Source organism: Carassius carassius, chromosome 32, assembly GCF_963082965.1.
Source record: "Carassius carassius chromosome 32, fCarCar2.1, whole genome shotgun sequence".
NCBI classification, from domain to species: domain Eukaryota; kingdom Metazoa; phylum Chordata; class Actinopteri; order Cypriniformes; family Cyprinidae; genus Carassius; species Carassius carassius.
Window position 1 is genome coordinate 4988103 of NC_081786.1, and position 18556 is coordinate 5006658.

Sequence of the window (18556 nt, forward strand, 5' to 3'; positions counted from 1 at the left end):
CAGGACAAACAAGGGACTCATGAACAACTATCACTAAACAAAGAAACACAGCTGTGGTAACAACACTGTATTAAGAATCAAGAATATGTGAACTTTTGAACGGGGTCATTTTTATAAATTCAGCTATTATTTTCTCTTGTGGACTATATGCAAACATATTTTATGTGAAATATCTTATTCAGGTCAGTACTAAACCAATAAGATGAATTTTGTATGATGTATCTTATTTTGGTGAAATAATGCACATTTTGCAGATTCTGTATGTAGACTTTTGATTTCAACTGTAGATAGATAGAATGATCAGTACTGTAGAAAGAGATAAGAGATAATTTCATAGTCTAAACTGTATGCTTTGCAAGAGAAAATGTAATACAATTTCACCTCAGGGAAACAAGAGCAACAATTTACGAAAGAGGGAATATTGGCAACTGTAGAGATAGAGGTGTTTTTTGTCAGCAAATTGGGGTAAACAGTTCAGGACGTGCACTGGAGTTCACAATGTTCTCTTATGTAAGACTTAATAAAAAGCATTGGGGAGAGAAAAGACGTTCTCAGCACAGATTTCATTATGTCTAATCTGCAGCTCTGTCCTGCATCTGCACACATACAGCACTCTAATGACCAACAGACACTCAACTCCTGCCCAAGGTTACATGTTAACGTGTTTATGGTTGTGGCATCATAACTATGACAGTTTATTTTGCACAAATGTATGTATTTCTGCATGCATGCAAATACTCAGCCTGTCCTTATGGGAGGCAGGTATTTATCCAAGCTTGTCCTGCAGGTTCAGCCCAACCTTCAAACTGAATGATGCATACAGTATGCCATCTCAGCGGCTGCTGTCACAAAGACATGTGTCTTCTGTTGAGCCCCTTCACACCTTACTGAAGTTTATAAAGCTGACTCCAGCATCTCTGGACCCCTGACGCCCAGACATGAGGACACACAGCTCAGACAAAAATGGACAATAATGCTCTGACCAAGACAAAGAACAATGCAGACAGTGTTGCCCTATAGGTACCCTGCCATCTAGAGGCTGCAAAGCAAACTGCACGATTTTACTAAAGCAGGCCTGAGCTGTACTCGTCCTGAACGCTTTGTGATAAAGAAAGGAATGATACGTCAAGCAAAAAACGTGATTAAAATTAAAGCATAAAATTTGAACTTGGATTGGAAAAAAAGGTTAAAAAAGTATCATAAAGCACTTTGCACACCGTTTTTAAATTTTGTATTTTTATTCACCATCCTTTCCTATCAAAATGCATGCTACGGATGTGAAAACATAGAAAATCTAAACTGATCAGAATTTTTTTATGACAGACGAAAGTTTCAGAGGCAGTGTGTAAACATGATTGACACAACGTGAGGTTGTATTTATTTTTCAACATGCGAAAATTTCGGACAAAAATTTCAGACTCCTTTACATTAAAGCCAATCATATATGGAGACTTATGGTTGGGCTCAATGTTTTACCCATTGAATATTTTGTTTGGGTTATTATAGTGAAAATAAAACCCACTGAACTATTCAACTGGAAACATTATTCAAAAGCAGTCCATTGTAAAATTGGTCACAAAACCAAAAAAGGAAATTTTATTGAAACAATAGAGTTTAATAGGCAGCATGTGTTTAGAGACCCCTGGAATCTGTTTGACTAGCTGCAGTGGTCTTTTTCCTTTAGTGTTTATGTATTTCCTGTTTGGGTGGGACATCTTGAGTTCTTTTTTTATTTCAGTTACATCAGAGCCATAAAACATGATTAGCCACTTACTAGTCAAGTCAGGTGACACTGGAGGAGGAATATTCTAATTTTAGAAAGCATCTGATTGGATAAAAGTCTATGTAGTGCAAGATGAGTCATTAATATTTTCATTCGTTTTCCCAAAAGAGCATATGCATATATCTTCTTCATTTTAATTATGCAACATTTAGGAGAAAACAGATATTTTTTAGACCACTTATGACTGTAAACATTAGGGACTGTGTGTGTACATGTATTTGTACCTGGATCTTCTCTGTCTTGGTACTGCCTCACCAGGATTGGTGCAGGTCTGTGGATCGCCTGTGCCGCCTGGGAGCTCTACACAAAAAAAATGAGGAGATGAGACAAGCACAATAGCGGAGGAGAGGGGCGTCGGGTGGACACTGTATGCAGAGGGATTATACAGGAACAGAGGGGAAAAGCATTGTTTTAATCTCCCTCATTCAGGGGGGTAAATCCCCACATATGGGCGACCTACAGACCGAGAATCCTGGGTTAATAAGGGTCTCAAGAGTTTCCACACACCACTTAAGAGACCGCTTTGTTTTTGTAATTAAGAGAGAAGTAGGGACAGAGGTCACGCCTGAGCAGATATCATTAAATACTAAAGAGATAACCAGCACTCACATACCACTTTACGATATGTTTTTTAAAGGGATAGTTTCTTATTTACTCACACTTAAGTTGTTACAAAACTGTATGAGTTTCTTTCTTTTGTTGTACACAAAAAAAGATATTTTGAAAAATGTTGGTAACTAAACAGTTGCTGGTCCCTGCTGACTGATGAATGATTAAATTATACAATATTTTCATTTTTGGGTGAACTATCCCTTTAAGCAATCACAGAAAAGCACTACTGGGTCTCAATCTTTCTAGAAGTTAAAAGTCCCTGTACTGTTATATAAACATTCTGGAATGTTTCTCAGCAAATCAGATTTGAGGGGTGGAACCAGTGACTGGACAGAAGCAGTACATATATTAACAGGATATAATCTTAAACATACACACTTGTTTAATGTTAATTTTCAGAGTACATTCTTAATTTGAAATGTTTTTGAAACAAATTTTTGACAAACAGTTCAGTAGAATTCTGTCACTGTCACCGGGCTCTGTTTAGGTCAGATAGGAGTGTCGCACTTGCCTGATTTTGAGTTTCCTGCAGCTGAGAGGAGGAGACAGTCGTCACATGATGATAAACCTCAGCTTCCTTCTGTTCCTCTGATGACCTGAGGTTCACTGACAGCCCAGTGTCTTCAACCACAGCACCTGGTTATCATGGATCCAACACATGAATATCTCAGACTGCATGCAAAGTGCAGTATGATTTGCAAATACTCAGTGTGCTCAACGCCCAAGAACAACAAACTCAATAAAAATACCATACTGCTCATAACTCTTATCAATAAACTATGCATATATACAGCAACACAGTCTTGTGAAGTATACTTGCAGTCTGATAGCCTGTAACATGTTTACACATTTAACAACACTCTGGGAAGGTTGAGCGTGATGTTTCGAGCAGCTTTGATTTGTCTCTGTTATGGGAACTCTATTGCAGTGGAGAGGGAAGCAAAATAGCATTAAATTCTGGCTCCGTCAAGGATGAACTCTTGTCTGTGCTGCTGAGGTGTGTGTTTTTTCTTTGGCAGAACTAGTCTCTAAGCAACACTGAGGCTCTTTTTACTGAGAGCAGAGCGATCTTGGCTTTGAGTAAATATTGGTTTAGGCCAACACAGGAAGAGGTTTGGATTCTACACAGGCCTTCTGCCTGGGACTCATAGCTTACATATTCTGTCCACACACTTTTGGACAGCAGACAGTCTAAGTACACTATTAAGAGCAAACGTTTAAAACGCAGACTGGTGTTTTCTAACACATCTCTGCTTAATAACTTTTATTGACTTACATTAGTTTCTTTATAGTGTGAGGTTTTGGGTGACGTTTCACTTTGAAACATGACACGAAACTAACATTGACTCCAAATAATCCCAACACGGGTTTTACTCAATAACTTAAATTCAGAGTTTCAAGCCTGAACATGATATGAAACTAATATTTACTCCAAAAAAAGCCTAATACAGACTTTTTTGTTTATTAAAATAACCCCCCCCCCCCCCCAATCAGAACTTGACCAATTTTCTGGTGAACTCAACCTTTGACAAATTAACCGCATTTTAATCTAAACAGTTAAATATCCCAAAACAAATATAATTTTTTTTAGTTTTAAATAACCACAAACGTACCATAAATATGATTTAATAATTATTAAATTAAAATTATAAATATTAAATACAACAATAAATATTTAGTATTAATATTAATTTATAACAAATAATACATTTTATGTATATTTTGTTATTTATTGATATTTATAATGATGGTTATGACAATAATAATAATAATTATTATTATGATTCTATAAAATTCATATTAATGAGTACAGAAAGTTAAGAACATGATTTGATATTCCCTAATAATAATAATAATAATAAATTATTATTTTATTATTATTAATGCAGGATTAATTTGCATTTTGCTCTATTTTATTTTTGCTTTTTAATGCAATACTAAATAACTAAATAACCAATAAATTAATTAAATAATAAACTTATAATAAGCAGAACCGACCAACTAATAAATAACCATTAAATTCCATAAATAATAAATGACTACTGTTACTACTACTACTACTACTACTAATAATAATGCAGATAGTTTATTATTGATAGATTTAATGGTTATTTTCAGTTACTTGTTTAGTATAGTATTAAAATGCACAAATAAAAGGACCAAAAACTACAAATCAGTTCTGCATCTAAGTTTCCAGCATTAAATTAAAATCATTATTAGTCAATTTCTACTTTTATCCACCGCTTCAGCAGAAGAACGCACATTGAGCAGGGAATAATCGAATAAACATTAGCTGGGAGCGTGCAGGGTCTTTGCGGTTGTGTTTGGACGGCGTTCACAGGCTGTGTAAGAGGATGCTCAGAGTGGGAGTGGGCTTCATTTCCGCCTGCTTCCCTGAGCCTGAATTCTGATGAAGTATCCAGACCGCCTGGCTTCCCTGTCAGCCTCAGTTTGCTCTTTCACACAGAATCAGAAGCACAAACAGCTTAATTCCCTGTGTCCATATAACACGGGTAGTGTGAGATATGCCCCATTAGAGACGCCCCAAAGAGGGCCAGTAACGCCGCCAAAGATATACAGGAAGGGGACATGGCCACCCAAATGGCTGCAGGAGTTGATGGGCAAAACGAGAGATTAATGGCGACAAGAACAACAACATAAAAAAGTGAAATGACGTTTATATGTTTACAGTTCATGTGTCACACATAGAGACCTTTTACATGTCACACTGGCTTAACTGTTATTGCTTAAGGCAAGAGACATAAAAAAGGTAAATCAAATCTGAGTCAAGGTTTATTTATTTATTTACTATGGTAAAAGTGCAGGCTGTGTTTGTGTAGGGGATGTTTTATACCCGTGTGGTCGGCAGGCACTTGTCCGGGTGATGTGAGAGTGGCGTGGGGTGAGATGTCAGTGTATCTCTGCTGATCCATGAGTGAGTGTCCAGTCAGCACAATCTCCGCTGTGGCTGTCAGAAGCGGCCTCTGACCCTCACTGACCTCTCCACTGCTCTCCTCCTCCCACCATTTCTGAGAAAGAGAGATGAATTAAGAGCATATGTCGTTTTTTAACATCTTCTAGCACCATCTACTGGATAAGAGCAGAACTGGCAATACATCAATAAGACATAAGCTAGTGTTTGCAGAAATGTTCAGAGAAAAATTATAAACAAATTTAATAATAAACAACAACAATAAACAATAAAAAAAACAATTGACACTTATTTTATCAAATATTCAGCAATATTTTATGTTTTGTCCTACGTTTACAGCTCTAAGAGTAAGTGATGGGCAGGAAAAAGTCAATATTTTACATAATTGTTATATTAATAACATTTATGTTTATATATATATATTTTTTTTATTTTTTATTTATTTATTTATTTATTCAGTTTTAGAATAATATTATTTGTTTCTGATTTGGTCATCATTGGTGAATGTGAAAGCTTCAGTCAAGTCACATGATACCTCTGGCTGCTGTAATTGGCTGACAGGGCCACGTTCCATTCTGGCCAACAGAGACAGGATGGGATCATGATGAGCAGGAATGTGTGAGGCTCTGATCACCTGACCTTCACTGGGCAGATCATAGTCCTGACAAAAAAAAACAGTGGATTTGATTTGATGTATATATAACTGGAAAATATGTGTGGTGTTATTTTATTAACAATGCGTTATTAAACAATTATAATGAATTCTATTACTGTATGGTTTTTTTCCCCCATACTTCCACTATCCAAAATGAAATAGAAATACTGATTTTAGATTTTAGAAATACTGGTAATTATGACAGATTATAGTTATATCAGCGATAACTGTGTTACTGGCTGTCTACCCAGTTCTCATTTGGGACTGAACCTCTAACCTTTGGCTAAGAGCTCAAACCCAAAGCTGAAATTGTCTTATTATTTCATTCCATTTGGTTTAATAAATGGCAAAGAAACACTCAAGTTTTTTGGTCTGTGGCTAAGACTCACCATATCTTGGACTCCGTGTAGAGAACCATTCAGGCTGGTCATCAAATTAGGCAGAATGACTCCTTCCTCTTCCAGAACTTGGGAAGAAAACAAAATTTTTTTCAAAAACAAAATGCATAGAAGAAAGCTTATAACTCAACAACATTTTGGCATCAAAGGCATACTACAGAGTATTAAAGGCAAAAATGAACAAATATATATGATTAAAGTTTGGAATAAAAGATTTCTCATGTTTTTGAAAGAAGTCTCTTTTACTCACCAAAGCTGCAATTATTTGATTAAAAATACAGTAAAAATAGTAATATTGCGGAATATTACTTAAAACAACTGCTTTCTATTTGAATATATTTTTAAATGTAATTTATTCCTGTGATGGCAAAGCTGAATTCAGTCTTCAGTTTCACATGATCCTTCAGAAATCATTTTAATTTGTGCTCAAGAAACATCTCTCAAAATTGTATTTCATTCAAAACAAAGAAAGTTTTTTAAAAAGCTTCAACAATGAAGCAACCAACTGATCAAAAGTTTATAATGATACAAAAGATTTATTTTGCTATTCCTTTGAACTGCAGATAATCATTCAAAAGTATCATATTTTCCACAAAAACATAAAGCACCAAATTTGTTTTCAAAATTGATAATAATACGAACCTTTCTTAATAACTGAGCACCAATAATAATTCAATTAAGCACCAAATCAGCATTTCTGAAAGCAATGAACACTGAAGTGATGGCTGCTGAAACATCAGCTTTGATTTTTATTTATTTACTTTTAAAACTGTGTTAATATTTCACAACATTACTTTTTACTGTATTTTTGATTTGAAAAAAAAAATTTAGTGCAGGTGAGTATAAGAGAAAAATCTTATATACTGTTCAATACTGTATTACAATACATCTCTGCTCTATTTGTGGGTGTGTGAGATGCTCATTTATCTATAAAAGTCCATTTTGTCCTTAGAAGACAGCTTCGGCAGGCAGTGTGGTTTTTGATCAGTCTAGCTGGACCGATCGTGTACCTCTGACTGCTGCCATCCGGCCGTGAGTGAGCAGTAGCTCTCCCTCTGAGATGTGTCTGGCTGCCGTCTCCGTCCCAGTGACAGTCACACTGGAACTAGAGCTGCTCTCCTCTGAGGAGGAAGAGGAGGAGGAGGAGGATTCAGGGGTGGCGGCAGGAGGAGGTTCCTGGCTCACAGGAGGAAGAGGAGGTGGGGGAATCGTGGGTTTTGAGGGGAGAGGTGAAGATGGATGGATGACTGATTCTTCCTCTTGGGCTACTGACATGACACTGTGTGTGAGAGAGATGGAGGGTGTTAGTGAGTGAAACGCTGAGCACAGATTCCTCCATGTCTACACTGCCATTTACATGTAAAAGTGGTAAAGGTGCTATAGCAGCAACTTTTATTCCTAAGGTCAGAGAAAAATCTAAAAATGAAACACTAAATTAAACCTGCTCAAGAGGAGTCACAAAAATATTGATAAATATTTATTAAAATATTAACAAATTTAGTTAATTGAGATGACAGGTGGTTTTTAAACTAATGTTATGCTAGACCTATTAAACTGTCATAATAAAATAAATCAGAAAGATTGAATGAATGAAAGAATGAATGAGTCTGTGTGATCTTGCTGAACCCAAAGCAGGTGAAATATGGAAATTTGACCCGAAGGATGGAGACTACCTGTGAAATTTAGATTTTTTAAATGTTTTAATTCAGCTATAAAAAGTAGGGACACAGCTTTTATCCCATATTTAATAAATTAAACATTTTTTCTGTCAGATTATGAAAGTAAAATGTTTTTAAAAAATAAAATGTAATTATGTTTTTGCTTTCCTTAGGTTCAGTCTGTATTTTATTCTATATGAAGCATTACGAATTGTCTGAAGGCAGAAGAAATGGTAGTGAGTGATGATGTTAAATAATTGTAATAAAATAATGATAAAAATTAAAATGCCACCTTTGTATTTTTAGTGATCATATCATACTTTTAAAAATGGAATTACCGTATGTCATTTTTAAAATGGGACATATTTTGTTCCATGTTTCTAGAATCAGTCATACATTTCCTGTTGTTAACAGCAGGTGGCACTGCGGGTCTATATAGCACATCCTCAGTGAAGCCTCACAAAATTCTACAATGAAACAGTAGAAACGGTTTCTCTACTGACACCTAAAACACAATTCCACCAATGTTTGAACCATAGCTTTTAATACCAGCCTTTGCTCTTCTACACAAATAAAATGAACATTAGTGCATGTTTTTTTCCCTTGACTGAATATTTCCTGCAAGACTAACGTGAATCAAGGAGAATTAAGCAATAATATTTAGACATACACTGGTGCTGATGGCTGTTCCTGCCTCTCGCTGTGTGGTTGTTCCTCCTCCAGGGGGAGCTCTGTTCGTCCCCATGGGTGATTCTGGAGGCTGGCTGAATCTGGGCTCTGATTGGCTGGAGGAGGAGAGGGTGTGGCCACCCTGGTGGGAGATGGGATTGGTGTAGTAGTCGGTGTTCCCACAGGAATTCTATCCGGACCTGAGACAAAGGCAGAACTGATGAGTGAACAACTGTGCTTAAACTTTTACAGATAGATGGGGAGTAATTTGGTATGTTCATAAAATCACTGTCAGACCTGGCGAAGCAGATTTCTTATGGTTTTCTTTGGGAGACAGAGTTGTAGAAAGCTGCTCAGAGAGATCTGGGGTTCTGACAGGAGATGGCGGGTCTTTGGAAATGGGCTCAGGAGTGGGTGCCGGTGTTGGTACCTCAGTCACCTTCTGCAATATTACCACAATATTACCAAATTTATGGTATTAAAGGTCATCCTGGATGACTGATAGTGTGTTTGGATGCCAGTACCTCCTGAGCGTCCTGTGTTTGGACAGGGGCAGCGGGTTCACTCTGTGTCTCTCTCTGTCCCAGCATTCCTGCAATGGTTTCAGCCAGCACTTCATTTACACACTGTCTTATGAGCTCAGAGTCCACTGGTACCCCTGTGTCCACAAACAACTGAAGACCACCACCACCCGCGGCCTCCACTGCCACACAAACACACACAGAGCGGAGGATCATCTGCTGTACATTGGTATTTTTGTTAACAAGGCTACAGTTAAAATACTATAGATAGCAGTGGAAAGACGGTTTTTCAATGCTGATATCTTAAGGACAGGATGAATGATGCAATTTAATGACAAAAAAAAAGACACAAACAGAATCCACTCTTTCCTACAGTAAGCTCTACCTTAATAACGTTACTGACCAATCCTAGCAACAGTGCAGTTATTGTAAAAATATAAACACATTTTTGAAATAATTCACATGAGACTGAAAAAAGTTGACTGAAAATATTTGCATCAACTCTGATTCATAGTCTTCTATCATGTTATTGCATAATTTAACAAATTCCTTCAATAAAAAATAAGATAAAAATACTTTTTCAGAATCTATAATTCATTCCAACTCAGGAATATTACCCATTCCAATTTAGATATTTTCTATCAGATTTTTTCCCGCATGGTAAGCAAAGGGGGTGGAGCTTAGCAAAGGGCTAACATTGAAAAAAAGCTTATTTTACACAATATTTACTAAAATAAAAATGCAAAAGCAGAAATTTATTTTATCATTTTATTAAAATTCATATTTTTACTACTTATCCACTGACAGGGCTCATGGAGGAGTATTGAGCTAATATGATTTTCTAACACATAACTTTATGGTTCTAAATGCTGACTAAATAATACATTTTTCCACATTTTGATTGATAAAGACAGTAGACAGGTTTAAAAGAAGTGCAATGTGTTATGGGCAATGGGATAGGATCTGAAAACACTAGGCCACGGGTCTGACCTTTTAGCACTTTCAGCAATGTCAATGTCATAAAAGCAAAACAATTCCTAATGTGAATCCAAATAATAACAATGCCTACACTTAATATCTGCAAATCTGGCATTCCCACAACATTCAGAAATTTCCCATGAAGCCCTTCTGGCAAGTTGAGTTTGCCAGCAAAGTAATTTCAAATAACCAATTTGAGACTCGCTTTACCTCTCATCCAGCCTATTTTGAAATCTTGCACCCGTAAGCATTTTGGGCCGGTGCTATTAAAAAGCTAATATAGAGAACTGACATTCTTGGCAGGGCCCTCATTTCCTTTTGTCTGTGTCAAACACATATACAGTTCCTCTACAGGAGGAAGAGTCCAGTCAGTCTGGGAATATGCTGACTACAGTTTGCCGCGAGCCTCCTCTGCAAATTTGATACATCATTGATCTTTCTATTAAACAAAAGTGAGAATTAATGAGGCAGGACCTCCGTGCCGACTGAACAGAAGTGACGCGACAGAGATGGAAGGATGGAGCGGAGGAGGAGTAGAGGGGCTGAGCACAAGCAATCGCATTTTAATGAGGAAATACAATCTTGCTGCGTGCTGACACGCTTGACAAATGTGCTGCTTGCATTCGTAGACGCTATGAATCAAAATTATGAGCTTATAGACTGGAACATGGTGCAGCTCGCCATTCTTGCTGGTTTATGTCATGCGCTATTGATTGTGTTGTTGATTTGACCAGACACATTGGTAAATTGGTGAAGATGAATGATGGTTGAACAACAGACAGACAAACTTCATTGCTATTAAACTGGGAGCTTTCGAAATGTAAAATAAAACCTTAAGTCACAATCATAAACATTACAAATAACACATTCTCACCTATGTCTGATGTCACACTATTCTCTGGCTCTGATTGGATGGCTGGATCGGTCTGGACGGGCTGAGGGAACATTCCAGTGATCACTCTGGCCATCAGCTGTTGCTCCACCCTATGAGAGAGATGACAACACAGTGCTATAGTGGCATTATGCTATGATGATGATAACATTAGCAATGTCATTAGCAATCCAGCCATTAACCACTTTAACTTATACAACAATAAATGAAACTCAAAGTTGGCCTGAACATTCAGTGAGTAAAGAAACGGTCACTAAGTAGATTTGTAGCTTTATCCAAAGTGATGTACAAAACTTGCATTTCAAAGATCAAACTGGAGTAAAGTGTATCAAACTCACTGAACAGGGCCTTTTGTCTTATTTACTGTATTTACTGTATATATATATATATATATATATATACCGTAATTCCTCAAATAAAAGCCGGGGCGCCTTTATTTACCTGAACTGCTGAAGGTAACAGGCTTTTATTTGAAGCAGCCTTTTATTAGAGGCAGGCCTTTATTTCTAATTCCATCTGTTTGATAAGTAATTGTTTTAAATAACCCGTTTTAAATTAAAAGCGATGGCGTTCCAGTGGACAGAGATCATAACATTAGCACAGAATCAGTTCAGAATCAATCACCAAAAGAATCAGTTTGGTTCAGACGCTCTGTGTGTCAGTCTGCTTCACGCTGAATAACGCATGCGCAGTATCATCAGCTCCACGGTTCTCAAACCGGAAGCGTCCGACAGAAACAGTGCTCGGTTCAGTGTACTGATGATCCGAAAACCGATGCAACCGGTTCTTGACTCGAGAACAAGAAACGCTCCGGCAGTGGGCGTGTACGTTCCTTATCTGGCTCTGCTACACAAATTTTCCCCCGGCCTTTATTTAAGACCGGCCTTTATTTGTCCATGTTGACCACGCCCCCGGCCACTATAAGAATAAGAGGCCCGGCGTTTATTTGACTACCAGTTTTTATTTGATATATATATATATATATATATATATATACATACATACATACACATATATATATATTCATTTGCATTTATGCAGTTGGAAGACGCTTCCTAACCAGAATTTCATGATACAAGATATGTACGTTATCAATTCTTGCATTCCTTTTGAATCGAACCAAAGACCTTTGTGTTGCTAGCACCATGCTCTACTGCATAAGCTTGAGGATTGCATAATAAATATATAAATAACTTTATCAATCAATGTGTATGTGTGTTTGTTTGTGTATATATATATATATATATATAGTTTTGTTCTTTGTATTGGCACTACCACTGAGATTTTTAAAAATGTTTTTGAAAGAAGTCTCATTCTCAGCAAAGCTGAGTTGTAAAATTTATTACAATATAATATAACTGTTTTCTGTTTTAATATTTTAATAATACTCCAGTCTTCAGAGTCACATGATCTTTTAGAAATTATTCTAATGTGCTGATTTGGGGCTTGGGAAACATTTCTTATTATCATTAATTTTGAAAACAGTTCTGCTGCCTAATATTTCTGTGTAAACCATGACATATCTGTGGTCATAATAACTGCGCAGCAGATGATATTTGCAGAGATCGTGGAGTCTCACCAATCCAACAGCCTGTTCTCCAGAGTTTCTCTCTGCTGGATGGTGCTCAGGATGGGCTCAGTCAGAGGCGTGGACTGGGAAGGCTGTGGAGGAAAGGCCGGGCCGTGATACAGAGCAGCTGGAGGAGATGGCAGCCCGGTGAGCTCTATAGGAGAGTCTGGAAGTCCGCCGTATGTTTCCTGAATTTAACACAGCATTGAGAAAACTGGAGTGTCAGCAGTTTTATGATACATACTCCAACAATGGCTTTCTACGAGACTTATTGACAATCTGTTACACATAGCTTACTGGATCAGACATTGAATTTTCAAGGCAAATGACGGCAAATAAAAGTACACACCGTGTACTGTGCTGTAATGGCTAACATATGTTAGTCTGTGTGCAATTTCACAGCGGTCATTACAGTCTTAACGGAAAGGGAGGCTGGAGAGAAAGGGGGACGTTTGTCTTGTATAATTCCATCGCTGGATCCGCGAGCCAGCTTTCAACATTTCGGTCATTGGTTTGGATAATGTTCAGATTCCTTTGGCCCAGACTCAGGGAGGTCTGTGTAAGGAGCGATTAGCTCATTTCCAGTGGCCGGCCGCCAGAGGAAAGGAGAGAGAAATGAATTCTGCCAGCCGGGCGCTGAGCCCGTTTGAAGTTTATGGCTCCATCAGAACTGACCGAGCCAAAGCTGAGGCACTGGAGACTTAGAGGAATGACATTTTAGGAGCTGGCAAGGATCCGTGCCTGCAGTCCAAGAAAGATAGAGAGAGTGAGCAAGCTTGTTCACCGGGGTCTGGACTTAAGTAGCTGTGGCCTTTATGTGGTCGCTGGGAAAACTACAAGTGGGCTGAATACATGCCAGTCCTCGAAAAACTGCTTAATTATATGCAACTGCTGTGCAACGCGCTTGGATTTTTATTGCTCTCATTGTTTGGAAAATGTTTTTATTTCTGGACTCATAACTCCAATCTTAATTGCCAGTTAGAACAATTAGAGAGTCAAAATAAAAAGAGTTAGAAGGACTTTATATAGTCACACTACTACTGCCAACAGACAGAAGACACTAGATTTTTACATAATCTGAAGAACATATGAGTAATGTTTGCTCATGAAAAGCTTTCTTGCCTCTAGATATTGCTCTTTTCCATCCTTCAATGCAATTCATTGGAACTTTTTCTCACTTCTTGTCATCCACTAGGTCAAAATCCCTTTAACAAGATGAATTATACATAGCACACATGGTGCAAGACAAGGTTCAATACTTTGTGCTACTATATGGATTCGTTCAAATCTCTAACTTTAAATTGTGAGCATTTGATAATAAGGGATGCACATAGAGCAGGGTTCTCAACCAGCGGGCTGCAAGAGGACTAAATAAGACAAAACCAGCTATAAATAAGCTAAAACAGATCATCAAAATGACAATTTAAGAAAATGATATTTTAATTTGTTCCCCCAATACTTGTCATTTTAGTTCCCATGGCCTTGGAAAACCTAGATACAGGATAAATTAAAAAAGTGTGATTTTTAGACATGGAAAGCAAATTAATAAAATCATAAAAAGTAACGTAAATACACTGAATATAAATAATGTCTATTTATGTCAAGCTCTAAACCATTTTATTTAGAATTTGCAAACAATTCATTACTTATAAAGATTGTGAACCATGGAAAACATTCAGTATTCATTCAGTAAATTCTATAATTACTTTACTTTTAATTATTTATATTTAAAGTAATTTATATATTGCCACTACTAGAAATTATTATATTTTATTATTTTGATTTATTACTAGTTTGGGTAAAAAACAAACAAACAAAAAACACCATCAGAAATTAATATAAGTTGGACTGTTTTGGACAATATTCATTGGTCAAAAAGAATGTAAACCACTGACATAGATCCTCCAATTTGCTAAAGTATTGAACGAACAAAAAGCATAAATGCACATAATATATATGCTTGCATCGAGCAAACATGAGGCAAACCTCTTAAAATCCAACCACTCAAATTCTAATGCCAAACATCTAAGAACAACTTACTCTCTCAGTTCACTGATGCAAAATTAATTCCTTCCTACGCAAGCCTCTGTTCACCAAAACTGAGCTTCATCTGTGGATGACGTTCCCTCTCAGGCCAAAAGGGGTCACTGTGGAACAGCTCATGTGATTTTTTTAATTCTCATTATAAACACAATTTTTCCCAGCACCTTCCACAAAAGCCTGTGAGAACAGCACAGATTTGCCTGCGTCCACTTCCTGCCTAATGACTGCTTTGCTATTTCGGTGCTAACTGACGCCTTGCCCTTGTATGACCGAGCGGCAGAGTCGGCCTAATGCCCAATATGCCGAGCGTCCTGTGCTTCTTGTTAGTGGTAAATATAAGGGGCTTATGTCTCTGTGTGTATGCTTGAGCGAGCCGTGATGAGAGCAGAATTCCTGAACGGAACAAAGACTATTATCGGCAATATGGTACCACACCCCTTCCATTTGAATTCACTGAAAGCCCAATTTAGCCGTGTATATTGTAATTAGATTTTTCCCCAACCCGTGAATGATATTTTAAACTCTTGTCTCATCCATTCTCTGGTCTTCATTAATTACAGGAAACGATATTCTCTTTCACCCTTTGGCTCAGAAAATCTCATTACTGGAGTGCTGAGCCATTGATGGCCAATATTTCTGTGTAGGAGGAGGTGTGGAGAATGGGCATTTGTAGCTGGGTCGAAATGCAAATGGGAATGAAGTAGGAAACAGTGGATCGGGGCTGATACCCTCAGGTTGTGAAATGACCTTTATGTTACGAGCTGGAGTGAGTGTGTGGGTTGAAATGTGCTTTTAATTGAATGTACCTGGCTGATGTCGGCTACGGACAAGAAATTGGTTCCGGGAAAGATATTTTCCTCCTGATCTTCACCGGCATGCGGTTCCTCGGCAGCCTGGGAGGCAATGATACGGAGACAGAGGTCAGGAAGCAATACAATGTCTAGAAATTACAAAATTCATCAACGGCTGGGGAGATTAGAAAGTTGTAAGTGCATGAGTTAATAAGGATAATGATGACAGGGTGAAACAAAAGATGATACTTGACCATAAAGTAGGGTAGCGTTTATTTAAAGTCATTATAAAAAAAAAACTGAAATTCACCCTATCTGCTTTCTGTAAGCATGTAATAGATTTGAATGTTTAATCGAAATTGAAATAACAGACTTTGGTGAAATATGCTGGACTTCTCCAAATCATTTAGTCTGCTTAGAACCTCGCCAAAATATAATCTACATTTTTTAAGAATCCGTTTCACTCATGTCACCTCCTGGACAGCAACCAATCTGGCTTCAAAAGTGGCCACTCAACTGAGACTGCTCTGCTCTCGGTTACTGAAGCCCTGCGACTAGCAAGAGCAGCTTCAAAATCCTCGGTACTCATCTTACTGGACCTTTCTGCTGCTTTTGACACTGTTAATCACCAGATTCTCCTGTCCACCCTCAGAAAGATGGGCATCTCTGGAACAGCACTCCTGTGGGTTAAGTCCTACCTTTCTGACAGATCCTTCAGTGTGTCTTGGAGGGGTGATGTTTCAAAGTCACACCACCTTGCTACTGGGGTTCCTCAAGGCTCAGTACTTGGACCACTTCTCTTCTCCATCTACATGACATCATTAGGATCTGTCATTCAGAAGCATGGCTTTTCTTATCACTGCTACGCTGATGACACCCAACTCTACCTCTCATTCCAACCAGATGACCCGACGGTAGCTGCTCGCATTTCAGCCTGTCTGAGTGACATCTCTAGCTGGATGAATTACCATCACCTTCAGCTTAACCTTACGAAGACAGAACTCCTGGTGATTCCAGCTAACCCATTGCTTAATCACAACTTCTCTATACAGCTGGGCTCATCAACCATTACTCCTTCGAGGACAGCTAAAAACCTAGGAGTTGTGATGGATCATCAGTTAAGCTTCACAGACCACATTGCTACAACTACCCGCCCTGCAGGTTTGCCATATACAACATTAGGAAGATTAGACCCTTCCTGTCAGAGCAAGCAACCCAACTTCTTGTCCAAGCTCTTGTTCTCTCCAGACTGGACTATTGTAATGCTCTCCTGGCGGGCCTTGCTGCATGTACTGTCAAGCCTCTGCAATTGATCCAGAATGCAGCATCGAGGGTTGTCTTCAATGAGCCAAAAAAGGCTCACGTTACTCCTCTCCTCATCAGGTTACACTGGCTACCAGTAGCTGCTCGCATCAAATTCAAGGTACTGATGCTTGCCTACAAGATGACCACTGGCACGGCACCAACTTACCTAAACTCATTGGTTAAATCTTATGTGCCCTCCAGAAGTTTGCGCTCTGCAAATGAACGACGCCTTGTGGTACCATCCCAAAGAAGTTCAAAATCACTCTCACGGACCTTTTCCTGGACTGTGCCCAGCTGGTGGAATGACCTCCCAATCTCAATTTGTACAGCTGAGTCTTTACTCATTTTCAAGAAACATCTAAAGACTCATCTTTTCCGCCTGCATTTAACCAACTAACACTAGCACTTTTCCTTTTCTTGTCTTTTAATTTTATTAAAAAAAAAATAAAAAATAAAAACCTACCTATGCAATCTATACTAGACTAACTGAGACTTGTCATGGCACTTGTATACTGTTGTTGTTCTCTTGTTGACCTGACTGCTTCTATTGTTCTCATTTGTAAGTCGCTTTGGATAAAAGCGTCTGCTAAATGATTAAATGTAAATGTAAATGTCACAATGCTTAAGACGAGATCTGTCATTCATTTCTTTTGAAGAATTCGTTTATTCACCCCCATGTAATTCCACGAGACATTTTGAAGAACGATGGAAGAATTACAGTCTGTGACCTCTGAAGACTTTAAATATAAATATAGAGCACAAGTCATAATGATTACTTTTATGATGCAAGTATGGTGTTCTTTTGGAGCTTGACAGCCACTGATCTTCGCAGGCTTTCTTTCATTTGAATGAAAAAGAGGAGCATGAACATTCTTCAAAACGTCTTCTTTTGTGCTCCACTGAAGAAAGAGAGCCATACAGGTTTGGATTGACATGAGGGTAAGAAAATGTTGACAGAATATGAACTATAGTTAAAAAAAACACCTTCATGTACTGATATAGCTTAAAGGAATCCTTAAATGGCAGTGGTCACAGACGTGATGCTGATCACACACACACACAATAAAACGCTGTCTCATCAACCGATGTCATATCCTCTGATCTTACACAAGATTCAAGGGTGTCCTTACAGGGCATCCTTACAAAGATTCATTGACTCATTTAATGCAAGAACACAAACTGTAACTGTTTAAGAGGTGTGTGTGTGTGTGAGAGAGAAAATCACGCATCAGTTTTCCAGGTCTTTGTCTCATGCAGCTAAGCCATGTCTCCATGGTAACGGAGAGAGCTGGTCTGCTCATGTGAATGAGAGTACAAGAGACAGACAGCGTTATACACCATTTTAAAGCTCTTTTGTCACCAACATCATTTATAGAGGAGAATTATTTATTGTGTTTTATCCTTGATAGTGAATGAAGAAATAGATACTTGATTGTAGAAATTACTACTTGTATTCACCAAGGACGCATCGATAGTGAGAGTAAAATACTTGACATTGTTACAAAACAAATACATATTTCAAATAAATGCTGTTCTTTGGAACTTTTTAATAAACAGAATTCTGGGAGAAAAAATATATCACACATTCCACAAAAACATTCAGCAGCATAACTGTTTTCAACATCGATAATAATAAGAAACGTTTCTTGAGCAGCAAATTATCTTATTAGGATGATTTCTGAAGGATCATGTGACATTGAAGACAGGAGTATTATATTAAAGGATAAAAAATAAAAACTCATATTTCAC

At 37.8% G+C, this 18556-nt stretch overlaps 1 protein-coding gene across 1 annotated transcript in view; it reads right to left on the reverse strand.

Annotated features, from left to right (window-relative positions):
* The window catches only part of kiaa0586 (KIAA0586 ortholog), a 118007-nt gene that overhangs the window by 25958 nt on the left and 73493 nt on the right, over positions 1–18556 (reverse strand). Inside the window, exons 20-32 of the mRNA XM_059521156.1 lie at positions 15518–15604; positions 12678–12856; positions 11081–11190; positions 9232–9410; positions 9005–9149; positions 8709–8907; positions 7391–7659; positions 6372–6448; positions 5863–5988; positions 5250–5424; positions 2952–3031; positions 2229–2255; positions 2008–2083 (exon numbers count right to left, since the gene is read on the reverse strand). Coding sequence (XP_059377139.1) covers positions 2008–2083; positions 2229–2255; positions 2952–3031; positions 5250–5424; positions 5863–5988; positions 6372–6448; positions 7391–7659; positions 8709–8907; positions 9005–9149; positions 9232–9410; positions 11081–11190; positions 12678–12856; positions 15518–15604 — 1729 coding nt within the window. The remainder of the gene's footprint in view (positions 1–2007; positions 2084–2228; positions 2256–2951; positions 3032–5249; positions 5425–5862; positions 5989–6371; positions 6449–7390; positions 7660–8708; positions 8908–9004; positions 9150–9231; positions 9411–11080; positions 11191–12677; positions 12857–15517; positions 15605–18556) is intronic.